Here is an 18,981-nt window from a genome sequence, read left to right on the forward strand (position 1 = left end):
GAGTCCCATTTTTCCCTATTCTAGGGAAACTCTGGTAAAATCCCTAGAAGGCTGCGTTCCTTTGTTAACGCCCCGCCATTTGACAGTTACAAAAAAAACTTGTGTTCGTGTGCGTCCTGTTAGTTTTTCCTGGCGTCTGTCCAAAGTGCAAGATTTATCAAGGGGTTGCTCGACATTTTTAAAAATCCATCGAGTTGCGGAAACCTTATAAAGACTGTAATAATCGTGAAAGACCTGGGATACCGGTGAACGAAGGGCGATCGATCGACCAATCGCCGGCACAGAAACCGTTAGATATTTCCGTTGTGCGCGCGTTTAAACGTACCAGCGCACATTTATCTTTCGTGTACGCGACCCGTGCATCTTGCGTGCAAACGATCTACAGGACACGGTGAGTTATTCTAGATCTTTATAAGAACAAGATAAACGATATCGTTAGTAGTGTAACTGATATTCTACGTCAATGACTACATAGGATCCTTCCGGTTGCACGTAGCAAATCTATTTTTTTCCCTGCCAATGGAGGACCTCCGACGGTTAGCCTTTCCAACATCGTGGCACGTCGATAAAGCATTTAGAATAAGAGACGAGTGAACGTTATGTTTGAGCACATCGTACATACCCGTTATATTCTTCAATATGCATGAGTTACTTCCTTCATGGTTACATAGAAGTTTCTGAATTGTTAGGTATAATCAGAAGAATCTTCATCTTGTAGTTTTCCATACGGGGCGTTAGATAGGGTTGAGTGCTAAAAAAATATAAGGAAAAAAAGGTGATAGATACGACATTTAATTCGATCAGGTTTGTCTATTCTGGTAGCAGGTTTTGAGTGCAAGGGGTCATTGATAACGTGTGAGCCTGTTAAGGATTATACATTCTCTGGTGAATGATCTCATCATGATATACGTCATTCTCAACCGAGAACCGGCATTTCGATTACTTTGATAACTTTCACTCTATCCGGTTTGCTAGTGTCGCTAACCTTGAAATTTTTATGTCAAATTAGGTTTTACTAGAGGTGGTGAATCATGGCGGTAAATGTTTACGCGACGAACGTCACGACGGACAACCTGAGCCGTCATGACATGCTTTCCTGGGTTAATGACTGCCTACAATCATCTTTCACTAAAATCGAAGAGCTATGTACTGGTGCTGTGTACTGTCAATTTATGGACATGCTCTTCCCTGGAAGTGTTCCACTGAAGCGTGTGAAATTCAGGACCAATCTGGAACACGAGTACATACAAAACTTCAAACTATTACAGGCTGGCTTTAAGAAGATGAATGTAGACAAGGTGAGCTATCTTAGAAATATATTTCCTCCTTCAGGAGCATCTAGGCTATAACTGGTCAGCACGTTTATCCGGCGTTCCTGCCGGCTCGTTGCACTAATCTTGCAGCTCGTACTTGTAACGAGAGCACTGCGCGAATGGTTCAGGTAATACCGGTGGACAAGCTGATAAAGGGCCGCTTCCAAGACAACTTTGAGTTTCTTCAGTGGTTCAAGAAATTCTTTGACGCGAACTATGACGGCCGTGAGTACGACGCCTGCGAGGCGCGCGGCTGTATCCCTTTGGGTTCCAGCGTTGATGGTTCTCATAACTTATCCAATCCGCAATTGGTACCGCTTCCACCTCAGTCAAAGCAGCCACCGATGCAACAAAAGCACATTCAGCAGCGTAACGTCATGGCGAGGCAACCGCAGGGTACTCCAACTGCTATTTTGCCATTCTGGCACATATACGCATGTTCTTTTTTTTTTCGTTCTTTCCTTCGCATTGTCTCACCAGCCCTCAAGCCATTTGAAGGTTGTCAGGCTTCTGTGCTCTTTAGATATTTAGGTGTCGTATTTATGCGTTTGTAGTAATCCAAGATTCTCCTGAAAATGCTTCTAGATATATCGAACATATCATTAGTGCGTGACATGTAATTTTATTTGTTTAGACACTGCATTTTTTAGTTTTATGTATATATATTATACATATTTGTAGAGTGCACTGAATACACTTTGCTTTGTTTACTATAAGAAGAATCTTACAGACAAGAATGAAGATACTGAATGCATTGAAAACAAAAGAAGAGCTAAAAAATGCATTTTTATGAAAGATGCTTATGAGGCACATCTCATGGCACTACCCAGTGATAATATTAGATTTTTTTACTCTGAACAAAGTTTATCAGTTTATGTTATAACGACTGTTTATGTTAAGACTCACGCATAATCTGAGGATTCATAGGTGTGCAGTGCACTTTAAGTTGATACTCAGTAGTAGCTGTGGCATCAGAAGGAAAGTTTGTTATTTTTACCAGGCTAAAAATACATCCAAGCAGGGGGTAGCTATTTGTCCTAGGAGACACACAAATGTCTCTGTTACTTATTTTATTTTAATTGGCTAAACGACAATAGCGATCTTAGGATAGTGAATGTCAAGCTCGTGACATGGTGGTTATGTCCTTTATATGCTGGCAGTACAAAATTCTCATTTTGCCTGTCGAATTTTTATTTTTTCCTTTACTATAAATGGTTTGTTCACTACATGGAAATTATCATTATACAATGCTATACAATATTAAATATTAGAAAATATTAATAGCAATTCTTACAATTTCAATTTCAACAAATTCTCATTTATATTTTGTATTTTTCATTGTTAAACGTTCATACATTTTACTTTTTTAATATTGTTACTTACTGTTTGAAGTGGTTGACACTGGTTAATATTTCCATTCATAAATTCAATGCTTTCAATGAATTGAGCCTATGTTAGTACTCCTCTGTTAGTAAGGAAATCTGTATGTCTACGAGTCCATACAGAGAAAAGACACAACACATGATACATATGTCGGTTCAATTATCATAAATTACTCTTCATAAGGAATACATACCGCGTGGACGATAAGAGGATATTATTGAACCCTGAATAAGGACTCATTGCATTTAACCGGAAAATGAAATGACATTTCTTTCTCTGTTATCTTTACAGTTATGTTCATTATATTGCATCTTCCAACAGTGCAATTTCCTTTCGTTCATTAAGCAAATTTATTCATTTTTCAAAGTTAGAAAGGTTGGTCTAAAAAATCTGAAAATATACCAATACGCCAATTAAAGTAGTACAAGCAAACTCAAACAGAAGAGAACGTTCCCCTTCATAGCGTAGTAAGGGATGTCACCGCCAACAACGCAGGACTCGCCACTCCTAATACAATCTTGAAGTATTTACAAGGAATTGAAGTGATTGAAGTTATAGCCCAATGGAAATAAATAGAGTAAGAAATATAAGAAAGACAGAAAGGAAGAGAAAAAGAGCTACAGTGACCAGGGGCTAGAAGATAGAACCACACGTCCAAGAAATTGGTTCAGGGAGGAATGAGAGCTCTGAGCAGATTTATTTCATTGTATATTAGGAAGTTCGACACCAAATCCGCCACTCCTACAAATCGCCTACTGTAACAAATCTGTCAACTTCTAATACTTTTATTCAAAACTTTAAATTTTCAGTAATTGAAGTAATTCATTTTCACAATTCATCGACATACTGCGCCTTTTCAGGACTATAAATTCAAACAACGATCTACTCAAAAGTGCATCCAATTGTGTGGAAAACTGATCATCACTAATCTTCGTCAATGACAAATTATTATATAGATTACCGGATCAATTACCATCGCGGAAAATCGTGAAGATATTTTCTTACATGATTTGTTGCTAAAGGGAGGAATTTTATTTTACGGTGATTTTTGTTTTGTTCTATTTTTTTTCCACGGGCCTCGTCCCTCCTTTCCAGATCGTGCCAATCGATAGGTTGGTCAAAGGCAGATTCCAGGACAACTTCGAGTTTCTACAGTGGTTCAAGAAGTTCTTTGATGCAAACTACACGCGAACAGAACCTTACGATGCCTTGGCTATGCGCAATGGTGAAGCTATGGGCAGTGGTGGCAGTAACGCTCCTCGTGGTATCGGAATTGTCAAACGTAACCCAACGCGCGACATACCCACATCTAGACCCATCGCAAGAACCGGTACATTCGCCTGTTTATTTTTTTCTTTCGCCATTACTTTGATTTATATTCCTTTTAACAATTCAGAATTATGAAAGCAACACAAAGTGTGCAGAGAAGGGAGCACAGCTCTTTAAACAAACATTTTGTTTTTAAAACTTGGAGCACCAAGATTTGCTCACTAATCTGGCTTAGAAATAGATGGCAAGGCAACTAATTAATAATTATATTAGGACGGATTTACGGATTTAATAACAATGATTGGCATTATACTAATATGTCTCTAGTGAGACACTGTATATATTCATTGATAAGTAGGTAGTCATGGTTTTCTTTCATTATTTTTCTTCTTTTTTTCTAAATCATCAATTTTACCTTTCGATTGATCACAACCCACTTTAAGGTTTTTTGAGGTTATTGTTTTAATAGTCTATAACGAATATGCATCTGTCTAATGCAATGTTCCGGAATTTTTGTTTATTTAGAGAATATTCTTTGACACGTTTCTCTTGCGCGAAGTTACCTTTATTTTTTTTTATCTGAACACTAAGAAAAGCAGAGTATGAAATTGCCCGCAGGTGAGGGACCTCCGTCTCCTGTTCAAGCGCCTGCTACGAAGTCCGTAGGCAAGCCTAGTAATTATTATTATTTTATCATTGTTTAGTGGTATTCTTTGATTTTATAGATCCCATTTCATATTTCCTAATGGTCAGGATAACTGCCCGGTATTTATTTTTGTTCTCTTGAAAAATGACGTTTCTCCTTTATTAATCCGAATCTCGTGCTACACGACACGCAAGTTACTTTTCACGTTTGCATGGCTTTTTGCATGAAATATTTTTTCTGTCATCTTGTACATAGAAGCACATTATTCTTTGATATTTAATTATATAAATGTAAGTAGATGCCAATCTGATGATTGTTACAAACGGTTATCACTTATCAACAATTACCATTTCATACTTTTATCCTTCTATTTGTATACATTGTTGCTGTACCGCGTGTCCATAGTTAAAAGGTTGCATAAGCGTTGTGGGATATGTCACTTTTTCGGAGCATTTAAATAATATAAATTGTTCCATATGCAGTTAACAAAGTGCAGCCAAACCGTCCTGTGCCAAAAACTGGACCAGTTGGAACCCGAGGAGACCTGGGAAAGGTGGAGGAACTCAGTGCACAGGTAAATTATCTTTCAATATGGTTTATGTCTCTTTCTGAATTCCATCATATATTAGGTAATCAATAAACTTTTTGTCATTCTTTTTCTTATAGGTGATGGAATTGAAGATGACTGTAGATGGTTTGGAAAAGGAGAGAGATTTCTACTTTGGCAAGCTCCGAGACATCGAGGTAATGTGTCAAGACTGTGACAACGGTGATCCACCACCAATTGTGCAGAAGATCCTGGAAGTTCTTTACGCTACGGAGGTAAGGATCGTCGTTCTCGCCTCTTGTACAAAATTAAAACCCACGAGTCCTTATGATAACATGCAAACGAGAAACAGTTGGAGACATGATTTGAAAATGAACCACCATTATTCCGTACCATGCCAGACCCGTGTAATTCGAAAAGTAAAATTCCAAAACCGTAAAAGAAGAACAAGAGAAATTAAAAAATCCAACCTAATCGTGAAACAAAGCGGGCTGTATCGTTAAAAGAAACGCAAAAAAAATATGGAAATTTAAAAGAATTCGACAAGCATCCAAAATACCTCGGCTGCCTAACGATATTTTTTATTGTTAAAGAAAAATTCATTTTTGTTATTCCTACGACATCCCATTGCGCTGTGTTTTACGAACGAGTACGATGACGACGATCACCATTGATGTTTGATGATTGATGATTTATGATCATTCGTCGGGGCTCTCGTGGCGGGAAATGTTGACACTGTAATGATTTCAGGATAATGGGAATGGCCAGGAGGACGAGGAAGAGACCTATTAGCATCTCTTCTCGGTTATCTTTCATTTCCATAGCAGGTCACTCTTAATCGAAGGTAAAACTCCGTAAGGTAGACGTCCGCTGTCTGTCGGCAACTCCTCCTCGTTCGTTGGGCGCCTTGGATATTTGATTAACAGTAAACTTGGCTGGCTGGGAGGATGGTTCCAGCATAAACGCACCACTGTTTCTTTTCTTTTCTTTTTTTTTTTTCCTTTTTGTTTTCAAAAGCCATTGAATGTGGCACGAATCGCCACTCGTCGCGGCACGACGGACAATGTGTCACGACGATTGTATCTGCCATTGCGATTTATCACGCTAGACAGTTTTGCTGGGACTGTCACCAAATTTAGGGCGTTGTACCTACATTCTTTTTTTTTATATACATAGTTAGAGGGTTTAGCGGTTGAGGCATATTCTGTGATATTTTGTTGGTTATTTTTATTTTTTATTTGTATCTTATTTACTTTTGTTTACTTATTTAACGTTACGTACTCCCTTTAATACGATGGGTCCGATAAGGAATGCTGAAAGGCAAGATAAGATGATTTCTATGAGTCATTATATATATCATTTTTTTTATTTATTCTTGACTCTTCATCGGTATAATTTATTTATTGTTGTTTCCTCTTGTTAATATTATTCATCTTTTATGTAGGATATTTTGAGATATACAAGTATTAAGAATCTGCGAAAAAAAATATGATATTCGGTTCTTATCATTTTATGCATTATATCATTTTTATTTATTTATTATAGTGTCGAAGTATAACATTTAATACTTTAAAGCTTGTCTATACGTTCAAGCGGCCCTCGGTTAATTTAGAAAAATTAATTTGGCAACTTTCATTTTGTTCCTTTAATACTTTTTGTTTTACTACACCTATCAGTACGTCACAATCTTTTTTTACTACACAACTCTTTTATCTCTCTTTTATATTTCGGGTTTGGATATTGGCAGTCAAAGGTTTTGAAAGAAATCTAGAACAAATTTGAATAACATTGAATGAAATTTTATTTAGTTTTTCTATAACGACTGCCATCATCCTACTCCCAGTATTGTTTTACCTTTTAGTTGTCTATCCTATTTTTTCTTTTTTGTTCTCATAAGGTCTCTGAAACTTCTTCGAGTAGTACACGTCCGTCTTGTATGATAACGTTACAGTACTTACGGTAACGGGCAAACCATTGCAATTCATTTAGGATAATTGTCGCATTTTCGTTTGTTTCATTCTTAAGCATTTAATTGATACGTTCATTGATACGTATGGAAGATCTCAAAGCGTTAAGGACGTGTAAACAAAATTTATAATACAAAACATACCTGCATATACGTGTAGGTATAATTAATTTTTTGTTATGTGCATAGACGCATAGAGCATGGATGCTGGAAGATTTTGATCAGTGCGATAAAACTATTTTTTAATCTGCCCTAGCTCAAAAATAATCGGTTTAAAAAGTTTCAGAGCAACCGTGCTCTTTTAAATATTTATAACTAAAAACAATTGTCGGAGAATGCAATAGAAAAATAAATCAAAACAAATACACAGAAAAGTGATTGCTATAAAGAGAACTCATGCCTTTTGTATGTCATTCCAGGACGGTTTTGCACCTCCCGAAGAACTGGAGGGTGACGGGCTCGCACCAGACGACGAGTATTAATTCAAGTTTTTCTACGACCCAGGACACGAAGAGGAACAAGATCAGAAATCAAACAAGAACAACAATTATTGTAAGATCGAGAGTAACGATTGAGTGTGTTTTCGTTTGATTAAGTTCGCAAGCCAGTATCAGCAGCCCCTTTGCATGATTATTAATATTATTACTACTCTAAACTATTACTATTAAAGATTGTTGCTATTAAACTGGCCGTATTTGAGCGCGTCTCCACGTTAAAAGTCTCGTTCTCATCATCGTCGTCGTCGTCATCGATTCTTTTCATCTTGGTCACGTGACGGTGCTCATCGCGAAACCATTACGAATTGTTCGCATTTAATAGAAAAAAAAAAATACAAAAATCATAAACAAAAACAAATACCAATTTTAGAACGTCTCTCGATAGATATTTTCTCAAATTCGCCACGTTATACCCACGTGGGGTTGTAATGATAACGATGATAATACTAGAATCATTTTAAGAAATCATCCAATATAATGATTATTGTTAAAACAAAATTGGCAATGCGATCACGTTCCCTTCATCTCGTTTCGTATACATAGATTCTTCGCCAATTTCTCTCGAGTTACAATTAAGATACATATAGGTTATATTAGGTTAGGTTACGTAGGCGTTACTACATCCAACGTCATAGATAATCCTTCGACGTGTGAAGAGGATATTCCAAGATACGAGTGACATGCTTAGCTTGAGGTCCTTGCGTCTTTTTTTCTTAGATGTAACGGGCTTAACAAAATAAGGAAGGCAATCCATTGAGGAAGGTCCTTTCTTTTTTAAAAATATTTTTAGTCTCGCCTATCTCTATAAGCTGATTAAAAATTTTTAAGAGTTTATAATCCCATTGATAACCCGGAAGATGGCAATTGGATTTGGTAGATTTTACAAATTCTCGTGTAAAATGAAGGACCGACCTCTTCGTTGTGTGGCTTTCGCGAGCTTTCGTCAGCATTCGTAAATTTATCCTGAGCCTCTGTTGCTAATTGTTGTGCCTGTTAACAGCCGTCAAAATTTTTCACTGTACTCTCGTTTTCTCTTCTTTCGGTTCAAGTCACCAAAAAAATATGTATATTGCATAAGGATGCTCCTCTCTGCCAGAATCACTTAGGCAGCACGTAAGAAATAAAGAACCGCTACAGAGTGCGTTAGAAATTTGTCATTGATGGAAACTGTAATGGTCTGATTAGAGCGTACGATATATATAATATGTTTATATATATACATATGAAAATGGCGTGAGGATACCGCTTACGATTCAATTTTATACTCTACTCGCTATTTCGTATATTGGCCCGACAATGGCGGTGCACATCCTCGATCCTGCTTTTACTTGCAACTTTTAAAACGCGGAATTAAAATTAACGTCCACGCACCAAAAGACTTTGGAACGGACATGTATATTACGGGGATAAATTTCGAGCCCATAAGTTACTTGAGCGAAGGGGAAAGGTCTGGAGAAAGTGATGTGGCCTGATAGGGGTTGGTCAGCGGGTAAAGGAAAGGATCTGCACAGTTTAAGTAAATAATATCTCTTATGGATTGTGAATAGAACAAGTGTTTCCTCGAGCGCAAGGGAAGGGACAAGCAGAAGGAAATCTAAAACGTGTATGAGGATATTGAAAGTTTGTGGAGTTTAAAAAGAAAGTCTTAATAAATGAAAGAAACACACGCAGCATTCAATCACGTATCAATGCATATGTACACGCTGTGACCGATTGACGCGTGCGTACACGTACACACAGGACACGTTTTCCCATAATTAGGTGTATGCACGGATATGCGTACACGCACGAGACACATAATTGATCGCGTTTAGAAATTCGTAATTCTGACGTAGCTTAAGATTGTAAGTGCGCGTGATCGGACATAATGGGATGCGCCACTCGTCCAAGTCAATGAACGAATGAATGAGTAAATCCTTCTGTATGATGAATTGGAGCAGGAATGAATGATGGATTCTGTTTAGATGCGTGCGTGGCATTGAGTAAACCAATTAGAGTATGAAAACAAGTGAATATGTGCATGCGCGTGCCTATCTGTCTGTCTCTGTCTGTGTCGCAGAGTAAAACTGAAAAACAGATATACATATATTGTGTACGTTTGTCCTTGCGCTGTGTCAATTTTAATTTGGTGGATCTCTTGTCGATCAGAGGTCACTTGAGGATTGCATTTAAAATATGATTATTATGGAGGATCGACCATTGTTTAACGTCTGACTAGAATTAATTTCATTTATCAAGTATCATTTATTAACTTTTTTCTCCTTTTTTTTCTAAACAATTACGAGGGCTACTGCAGCGCTTTCTACTCTGTTTCTTTAATTCTGTCCCTATTGACTGTTTCTTAATGTCATTAATCAAGATCGTTAGCACGATTTCATTCATGTTTTAATTAGCCGAATAATGCGCGTCGCTTCTCGGCACATGCGTTCACATCATCACACATCTCTAGCGAGGTGCGCACACGTCGCTATTGCAATTTCAGCGATAATCTAATAAACGTTATAATGAGGAGTACCAAGTCAAGACACTTTGGTACCATCATTCGCTATAATGTTAGTTCCTAGTAGGGACACCATGGATTATATGATGAGAACAATTCCGAAAAATTGACAGGCTCCACCTCGATAAGGAAACGATCCAGATTGTTTAGATTTGCGAATCTGAGACGAAAAATTATCGCGTCGTAGAGCTTTTTGATCGTCCTTAATGGTTTTGGACCACGGTTAATTTTTCGGTTATTGCTGGGAAGACCCTCTCTAGCTGTAATGCCACGTTGCAACGTTTAATAAAAGTCATGTTGGGTTGTGAAAGGATGAATCCCGTTTGTGATTTAATTTTTAAATGGACTTTATTCAAATTTTTATCAAATCCAGAAAAATTGGTCTCCTGTCTCTGTGAAAATTCATAAATCCCATCCTGAATATTTACCTGTAAAAGCGTGCGTCGTAGAAATATGTAAGACGGCCTTTTCTTGTTACTGAACTTTGTAATTTATAAAGAACAGTTGTGATGTGAGAAGTAGAAAGGAATTAGTCTGAGAAAGTATATAAAGGTCGAAAGTGCCGAGAGAGGATTGAGTGTGCTGGTGGTATGTATATGACAAAATGGGAGAGTTTTGAACAACAAGGCGTCGCGACGCGGCTGAGTTTCTCGTAGGGGGAAGCACGATGCGAGAGAACGATAATAGTATAGAGGCTTGGGCAAAGGTCCTAAACGCGTCGCGACGTCTATTTTGCCTTTTCAGTATACTCGATTGCTCCTTGGCCCGCGGTACGTTTGGTTCCCCACAACTCGTATTCACTACTCTCAGTTTTTCCTGTTCTATATTTTCTTACTTTCTCCTTTTCTGCTTCTCGTTATCTTTCTCTCTGTCTCTCACTTTTTCACTCGCCTGCACTTCCCTATCCACTTTCCCCCTTCGAAATCATTGGTCTTTATCGGGTTCTCGTTTCCTTATCCTTCTCCTCTGATTCTTTCTTTTCCTTGCTTCTCTTTCATTGAAACTCACACGCTGTGAGTCTTCTGAATCTTCAGAAAGTTTTCTTGCTCGCTAAGAATCGCGTCGCTCAAGGAAAGTAAGAAGAGGACCCTTACCCTTAGATCGGGGTGGTAGAATCCGCTTAGGAATAGATAACGATACTCTGGTACGTATAAAAATTAATATCTGTCTATATTATAATACCTAAAATTATTATATAACGTAATCACACACTGGTCGTGACCTTCTATTTAAGTTTTCAAATAATATTTGACGTTGAATCACATGGCATGTAAACATTTAAGTACTTCGTTTCTAAGATACTTACACAAAACTAATTTAACTCTTCTTACTCATTATCGGTCCAATCATTGCTGCATCTCTGTAATTGCTTATTCCTGTTGATTAATCGGTCATAGAAATAACCTCAACTCGAGAAGGTATAAGATTGTCCTCTGCAGGTCTTGCTCAAATTTACAGATGATTAGTCGGCGTTTAACCGGCCAGTATTGTAATAGGAAGCCTGCAGGCGCGAAGGATTCTCTGCTGACTCCGATTGGTTCTCTCAGAATTGCTAACGTGCGTTTGTCCAACCGTTTCCATTCGAATTCGATCCAAGCGACCAAAACACGCGGAAAAAAGTTAAGTGATCAGCACGAATCTAGACTCGATGATACCGACGCTCGACGAAGTGACATTCGACCCTTTCAAGTTGCATTTAACGTGATAAGCCATTTACTCCACTGCGACGACAAGCAGCACGACGTTCGTCGTATTCGGGACGGGATTTGGCGAGCAATTTATTTCTTAAGAAATTAACTAGGTATGTGTTAGTTTACTTCATTTCTTTACGGACACTGTCAAATTTTGATTTCACACCACAAACACCTTGAAAGGCATAATAATGATTATGAATACAAATGATAAGGCATAATTGAGAGTTAAATTTTGAACCGCTTTTTCATTGTGATTTTACTTTGTACTGTTATTCTCTTTTGACGTCCAACAATTATATTTAATAAACGCATTTTCTCATGCCGGCATAATTTACAAACGGGATTAAACTTCAGGAATTTCTTACATATTGGACCTGTAGAACAAGTAAAATGAAGATAACAGCAGAAAATAACGTGATAGTTGCATTTTAAAAAAGTAAACAGTTGAAACGAGCAGGAAAAAAATGACTAAAGAGACAGAACGACAGCATTTAAATAAGCTGAACAAACGCGATACTGACGTCTTGTCATTACTAGACAGTGTTTAGACAAAACATAAGATGAATCAAGGCCAACATTTATTAGTATTATCATGAGGATTGTCCATTTTCGGAAATGACATATTATGTTCTGCACAATCTTGTCGTATTATTGATTATGTTATTCACGCGTCAATGGATGGACTTGAGAGGAGAAAATAAAAAAAAATGTTTTTCTGTGCGAGTCCGTGAAATAATTTTTCTCTAAATTTAACGATGGCTCATATAGTCTCTAATCGTGTAGCGAAGTTCACCCAGTCTTTTGGACTCTGTCATTAATTAGCGGATTATTAAATGTTGGTTAATGAGGAACGACGAATGCCACAGAGGCAACCGCGATTGACATCGCCGCTTCTTGATTATCGCCATCACGTAAAAATTTTACGTAACGAAACGACAGTTCGTAATGAACGCTGATTCCTTCTGTTGCACGAGGCGATAATATTTCTTATTTATTGGTTAACGAATATCCGCCATCGCCAATCTGTATTTACGGATGCGACATGATAATTTGTAACTGTTTTATTTTAGAGTGAGAGTAACGGAAGATTATCGAATTTTTTAGTGGTCAAGAATGAGAGAGGAGAAAAAAGTTTTCTGATGAGATTTTTGTACTCTATGCACATGGACTTATTAGGAGCCGTGATAACCTATTGGGACTCGTATATTTTAATCGATGATTAACACTGAAATATCTTGTACGGGAGCATAGCAATATCTGTTCTCTTTATGTTCTTTCGATATTTTCAACTATGCACCAATCAAGTCGTGCTCACTTGTAGTTGATATTTCAACCGCCAGGATAGCGCCAGGTGTATCTCTCGGGTATCAAGCATTCTGTTATTAATTTTATTAAAATCTCGTTACGTGTACCATTATTAATAGCCTACGTATTGAAACGTCGATAAACGTACTTTCTTTATTCATACTTTGATTCATTCCACGAGGTCTCATTTAGAGCAGATAAAAAGACTCAGAAGAACTTTACAGTTTCTTCATTGACTAATTTCTTTTTTTACAAAGTTCTTCCCATAGAAAACTTTTCTTTTCATACGACAAGATACTTGTGGCTATAAATACTAATTGTCGTCGATGATGTCGTCGGTCATTATAGTTGATTGGTTAAGAAATAAAAGAAGGCGAAGAAGGATTGAAGCATTTTTATCGTTGAGCCGAAGCCCAGAAATCTGTTTCTGCTAAGATGCCATTATGGGAGTTTGTATTGCTTCTTGATACGACGGGGTCGTGGCTTCTCGATATCGATTATCACACGGCTGCTTTCTTTATTGTTTTTATTTATAACTGACTCATTTACCGCTACACCATGTCGCTCGTATTTAATTCACAATTACTTACGACTGATCGGGCATCTGAGCCTACGATGTGAAAAAAAATGGTTTTCTTATCGTAGAACATAGAAGAAGAAGAACATAGAAGATAACATTTTTAACGAATCTTTTAAGTTATTAGATTCCTACTTCTTCGTGTTTCAGATCCAGTTGAAAAATGGCAGTTCAAGAATCGTCGGTGTCGGTAAACATTCGAGGATTACAGATAGTCCTTGTAAAATCTTTATTATTATTTGCTACTAATTGGTCATTCATTGACAGGTGTCTAACAGCACAGTTTCTAGACTCGGAGAAACTATTGTTGCGAGTATCGAATCTGCAGCGCGTTTACAACTGGTACAAACTCTTTTGAAATTGACCGATCGTTTCTTGTGGATCGTTGAAAAATCAGCAGAGTGGAGTCTGCCCGTTCAAGAAATCACTACCGGTATAATGATTGGACATTGTTCGTGACTATTATATTATTAGATGTTACTTGAATTGCTAATATTTAATGTTTTAAAGAGACAAATGGAAAGACCTTTGGCAAAATGGAACTGGTTAGACCACTGCCGTGGATCTTTTTTTTACCCAGTTTAATTATTCTACGCGCTATTAGAATGGGGCTTAATGTGGGAGCATTCGTCCTGGGTTACCCAACAGTGCAGCCAAGCGGAATGGTTAGAAGATTAATAGACAAGAATTATTAATTTTGTCGATTTTCAATAGAATTATTAAAATTTCGATACAAGAAAAGCAGCAAGCAAACGATAGTGTCAAAAAATGAATGATTATATATATTTTTAGGTAAAGTTGATACAAAAAAGTCGCAGGCGTCTACGAACAATAAAATCAAATGGTTTACGAATAATACGACAGCGTAAAGTAACTGCAAAGGTCAGTATTAGATTAACGATACAAATGATTATAATTTTTCGTAAATTATCACTGATAAATAACTAAAGGACCGTAAATTGAGCGAAGCGAAGACCAGCCTGATCAAGTCGATCCTAATGACCTTATCAACCCTTTCCTGCTTGGATAGTTCTAAGAGAACTCCATCGCCTCCGCCAACAAGAATTCGAGTGCGCAACAATCCGGAAACAGTAATTATCTGAATCCTAGAGGCTTTCTAATGAAAAATAGCTTCCCTGAATATTTGATTTCATTTAATTATTCAGACACCAACACCCGAGGAACAGTCTACTACAGAATCTGCGACGAGCCCCATAGAACATTCGGATGCAAAACGAAAATATTCTGAGGCCAGCGAAGATGATCAGACCTCAGAGGTTTCACAGGATGAGACGGTTTGGTCAAAGCTTGAACAGCTGGGAATAGACGATTCATTGAATGATCAAGATTTTAATGTGAGCCATTGGATATTTGTTCTATAATACTCGCATGCATAGTCGATTGTAGGCACAGTGACTAAGAGTTGTAAATTAATAGCTGCTATCATCATTGTGTATTATACACTGTATGCACATTATGTCAAGTGAAAGTAGCGTGCAAGCTCGGTGCATGTGCACTTGGAATAATTACTAATTGGTAAACTTAAAGATCAAAGTAGAAAACCTTGAGAATTGACCTCTAGTCGAGTCAGGATGATAATGGGGATACCGCACCTCTTTTTCCACAAGATGAAGCGTATTTTTAATTCTCCACTCGAATTGATTATTGGTGACTTGTATTTATGTAGGAGTCAATTAATAGATTTTTCGCTGATACAACTTAAGTTCTGCTCTTATCAAATATAATGAGCTTGTAAAAGTCTGATTGATACATATTACATGTCAGAAATTCGTATTAGGTATTGATTATTTATTTAAATATGTTTATCAGCCGGCCGAGTGTTCTGTTACCGATGAAAACACAAGTTCCTCTGATCCTGAAGATATTTCACTGAACGAATTGCATGATATTAAGGAAGATCAAGTTTTGGCATTTTCACATGGTAATGTGTCTACGGAAGTCATTAAAGAAGAAACAGAAGTGTTTCATGATTTTGTTGGACAACAACAGGTAAAGGAATAAGAAGATTAATTATTAATATCTACTTGTCAGGCAATAAGTGTCATTTTTTAGTGGAATTATTGAAAGTATTGTCCGATTAATCTTAATATTTATGTGCATATAGAGCGTGGATGTCGATGAAACATCTGTAGAAGCAAAATCCTTGCAAGTGACGCAAAAAGAAAGGGTTGGCGAAGAAAAACAATTTCTATCTCCATTACAAAGTAATGCAGATGGAGAGGCAGATTTTTATTCGCCAATCAGCTCCAAGAGCGCGTCGCCTGAACGATATGTGATATCATCATCTGAAAGTGACAGTACGTTATCATTCTATTCACTGAACCTGTGTCAGTATACCAAGCACGTATATCTGTTTACGTATGAGTCTGTAGTTATTTTGTTAGTTTTGTTCTTAGTAGTACTTGTTATCTGTACTGGATGCTGTTTGTATAGTTTCACGTTTACAGGAATTGAAACCAAATGTCTAAGCTCTACAGAATTGGTAAATGTTACTAACACTGATATCCAGTCATTGGAATCGCCAATTATAAATACCGGTACGGAGATGGTTCTCTATTAAAACAAATTTAATACAATATATATAATTAATCAGTGTACCACGTTCAATTTGCTCGTACATGTAATGTGGTTACTGATAAGAATAAATTTCAAAGATTAGTTTGTCATTTTCTTAAAATAGGTTTGGTAGCAGAGGAAGCGACAAATGGTCATGCAGTGGATAAACGGTCAGTTGGTGGGGTCAAGGGTCAGTCGAAGGGAAAACGTGCAAATCACGGAAACCGTAAAAGAAAGTAACCATCGAAACTGTCCAATGGTGAATTATGAGAATTTCATTGCTGACGATATGGACTAATGAACGAAGCTCGTACATAATCATACGTCATAATTGCACACGAGAGACAGTATCAGAATTTTCCAATCGCTTAGTTTTTCGACTTCTCATGGAAACTAAAATGGAAAAACTTTTCGCCGTAATAAAAATGCATTATATGGATCGATCAGAGCATCCAGAATGAGGGGTAAACGAGCAGAGTCGACCAAACAAAATCATAAAGATAAACCATGTCTCTTCGTACTCATCTATCCCTGTGTAATTATCTTGTCCTCCTTTGTATTTCAGTACTTTCATTGTTACTATATATAGATGCACCTGTCTTCTATCCCTTTTCATGCACAATTTTCTAATCGCTAAACATATCATTTTATCTGACTAATCATATTTTTAATACTTTTTTTCTTTTCACTTAAAGCAGATGCATTCTCAGCCATATACTTATACGTGTACTATGTACAATCTTGTGAGTGCTATGTGGTAAATGAAATATTAATGTACATGAGATAGCTATGCGGTTGATCATTATAGCATTATAGAGACCGAATTTTTGTTTGTTTCTTAGTTGTATGGATTTTGCTTTAATAAATTATTTAATGGAACCTCTGAGTATCGTTCAGTGTTCCATTGCGGCGATGAGAAGGTTTTACAATTGATGAGCACATTTGAAAATGGTTTGTCCACGTAAACATATACATATATTTGGAACGTGGGCAATACGCGATTAAAACAATTGAACGAAAATTATTATTCAGCAAAAGTTCAAGTGTAGCTTTAATGAAATGTTATTCATTTAATAATAGTAAACGTAAAATTTGTAGTATCATTAATACTTATGAGGAAATAATTACATAATAATACATGAGCATTTACTTATTTATAAAATTATAAATATTTTATTTCATTTTTGTACGAATGCAGTTTATGTTACTTTCATGAAGTAATTAATTGTAGTTACTTTAAAATTTGTTTGATACTCGAATTCTTACCAATGGCATCGGAGATGCATGTAAATCCATCTTTCTCGATTAATTCACTTAATTCTCTTTTTATGCGGCTAATCACTGGTGGTCCTTGATATATAAATGATGTATAAATTTGTATTAGGGATGCACCAGCCTTGATTTTATCATATGCATCACTCCCTGAGAAAATACCCCCAACCCCAATTATTGGAATTGAACCATGTGTCCTTTTATACATGTCAGCTATCATCATTGTTGAGATTTCTGTTAGCGGAGCACCACTTAGCCCACCAGTTTCCCCTTGGTGAAGAGTTTTAAGATTTTTTCGTTCAATGGTAGTATTAGATATTATAAGCCCATCCACTTTAGACTTTGAATTCTGTACAACATCAGCAACATCTTGTCTTTCACTATCAGTTAAATCTGGAGCTAATTTTAATAATAATGGTATTTTTCTATGGAGAGACTGCCTGGTTTCATTTACTTTGATTAATAAATGCTCTAGATTTTTCTTATTTTGCAAGTCCCTCAATCCTGGTGTATTTGGACTGGATACATTGATTACAAAATAATCAGCAACATCGTTAAATTTCTCAATGCCATCAGTGTAATCCTTAGTAGGATCAACTGACAGTTTGTTTTTTCCTAGATTTACACCAATAACTCCAACAAAATGAGGATCATTTCTTACAGCTTTTAAACGTTTCCATACTGATTCATGTCCATCACTATTAAATCCATATCGATTTATAATAGCATTATCCTCTTTAAGGCGGAATACTCTTGGTTTAGGATTCCCAGGCTGAGGTTTTGGTGTAATTGACCCTAAAAAAAGGGATACAATTTCAGGAAGATGAAACTTATTAAATTACTCAATAGAAATTCTTACAACGATTACCAATCTCAACAAAGCTGAAACCCATTTCATGCAATCCTTTCACAGCCTCTCCTTGTTTGTCAAAGCCAGCTGCCATTCCCAAAGGATTTTCAAAATCTATTCCCCATAAACTAGATTTTAAAATTGTGGAATCCTCCAATTTTGGCGCTCCCCTAAAACCCCATTGAATAGCATTTATAGCAAATTTGTGAGCCACTTCAGGATCCGATAATCGAATCAATGGCATAGCAATTTCATCATAAAATCTTTCATTGCCCTGGTAAAGGCATACACCAGTAAATATTGTGGCTGCACTACTGGTAACTCTTAATAATGATTTAATCTTATCTTTAGTAGTGAGACGTCGCGCCATTTTTCACATTAATACACAATATAAAATAAAAATACAGTTTTCCTAGATTTGTCTAGGCTATTCCATTTGCTACTCATTTATGGATGGTATTACGTGATAAAAATATTGCTATGGTTAGTTCAAAGACCTCAAGTAGTGTAGCCATTAGCTATAATACAGCACAAGGCGACGTCTATTAAGCCCGTTTTACAATAGGACATTGATGGTGACGTTTG

At 36.8% G+C, this 18,981-nt stretch overlaps 3 protein-coding genes across 18 annotated transcripts; 2 read left to right on the plus strand and 1 right to left on the minus strand.

Moving 5' to 3' along the window:
• Positions 1 to 132: 132 nt before the first annotated feature.
• On the plus strand, positions 133 to 10,439 carry LOC107273089 (microtubule-associated protein RP/EB family member 1). 13 transcript variants are annotated; one of them, XM_015750907.2, is made up of 7 exons: positions 141 to 391; positions 1,010 to 1,298; positions 3,792 to 4,026; positions 4,584 to 4,640; positions 5,094 to 5,185; positions 5,278 to 5,433; positions 7,544 to 7,606. In XM_015750907.2, the coding sequence occupies exons 2-7, from the start codon at positions 1,032 to 1,034 to the stop codon at positions 7,604 to 7,606; spliced, it is 870 nt and encodes a 289-aa protein (XP_015606393.1). In that variant the 5' UTR covers positions 141 to 391; positions 1,010 to 1,031. The 13 variants fall into 13 exon arrangements, 12 of the variants coding, with proteins under 12 accessions (XP_015606400.1, XP_015606393.1, XP_015606395.1 ...); XM_015750909.2 differs by lacking the exon at positions 141 to 391 and adding an exon at positions 402 to 536; XM_025090384.1 differs by lacking the exon at positions 141 to 391 and adding an exon at positions 437 to 557.
• Positions 10,440 to 10,630: 191 nt separating this feature from the next.
• LOC107273086 lies at positions 10,631 to 17,153 on the plus strand. Of its 3 annotated transcripts, XM_015750902.2 has the most exons (12): positions 10,631 to 11,265; positions 11,580 to 11,922; positions 13,848 to 13,887; positions 13,965 to 14,130; positions 14,208 to 14,362; positions 14,490 to 14,579; positions 14,648 to 14,788; positions 14,864 to 15,052; positions 15,528 to 15,707; positions 15,823 to 16,015; positions 16,166 to 16,255; positions 16,399 to 17,153. In XM_015750902.2, exons 3-12 carry the CDS (start codon positions 13,861 to 13,863, stop codon positions 16,512 to 16,514), a joined length of 1,347 nt encoding a protein of 448 aa, XP_015606388.1. In that variant the 5' UTR covers positions 10,631 to 11,265; positions 11,580 to 11,922; positions 13,848 to 13,860; the 3' UTR covers positions 16,515 to 17,153. The 3 variants fall into 3 exon arrangements, with proteins under 3 accessions (XP_015606388.1, XP_015606386.1, XP_015606389.1); XM_015750900.2 differs by lacking the exon at positions 11,580 to 11,922; XM_015750903.2 differs by lacking the exons at positions 11,580 to 11,922; positions 16,166 to 16,255.
• A 154-nt stretch (positions 17,154 to 17,307) lies between these two features.
• On the minus strand, positions 17,308 to 18,901 carry LOC107273088 (dihydroorotate dehydrogenase (quinone), mitochondrial). Of its 2 annotated transcripts, none has more exons than XM_015750906.2 (2): positions 18,415 to 18,901; positions 17,308 to 18,341 (listed from the first exon to the last, which is right to left on the minus strand). In XM_015750906.2, the coding sequence occupies exons 1-2, from the start codon at positions 18,764 to 18,766 to the stop codon at positions 17,506 to 17,508; spliced, it is 1,188 nt and encodes a 395-aa protein (XP_015606392.1). In that variant the 5' UTR covers positions 18,767 to 18,901; the 3' UTR covers positions 17,308 to 17,505. The 2 variants fall into 2 exon arrangements, with proteins under 2 accessions (XP_015606392.1, XP_015606391.1); XM_015750905.2 differs by having other exon boundaries at positions 18,406 to 18,901.
• Positions 18,902 to 18,981: the final 80 nt, after the last annotated feature.

The sequence above is a fragment of the Cephus cinctus genome, unplaced genomic scaffold (assembly GCF_000341935.2).
Source record: "Cephus cinctus unplaced genomic scaffold, Ccin1 Ccin1_scaffold1371, whole genome shotgun sequence".
NCBI lineage: Eukaryota > Metazoa > Arthropoda > Insecta > Hymenoptera > Cephidae > Cephus > Cephus cinctus.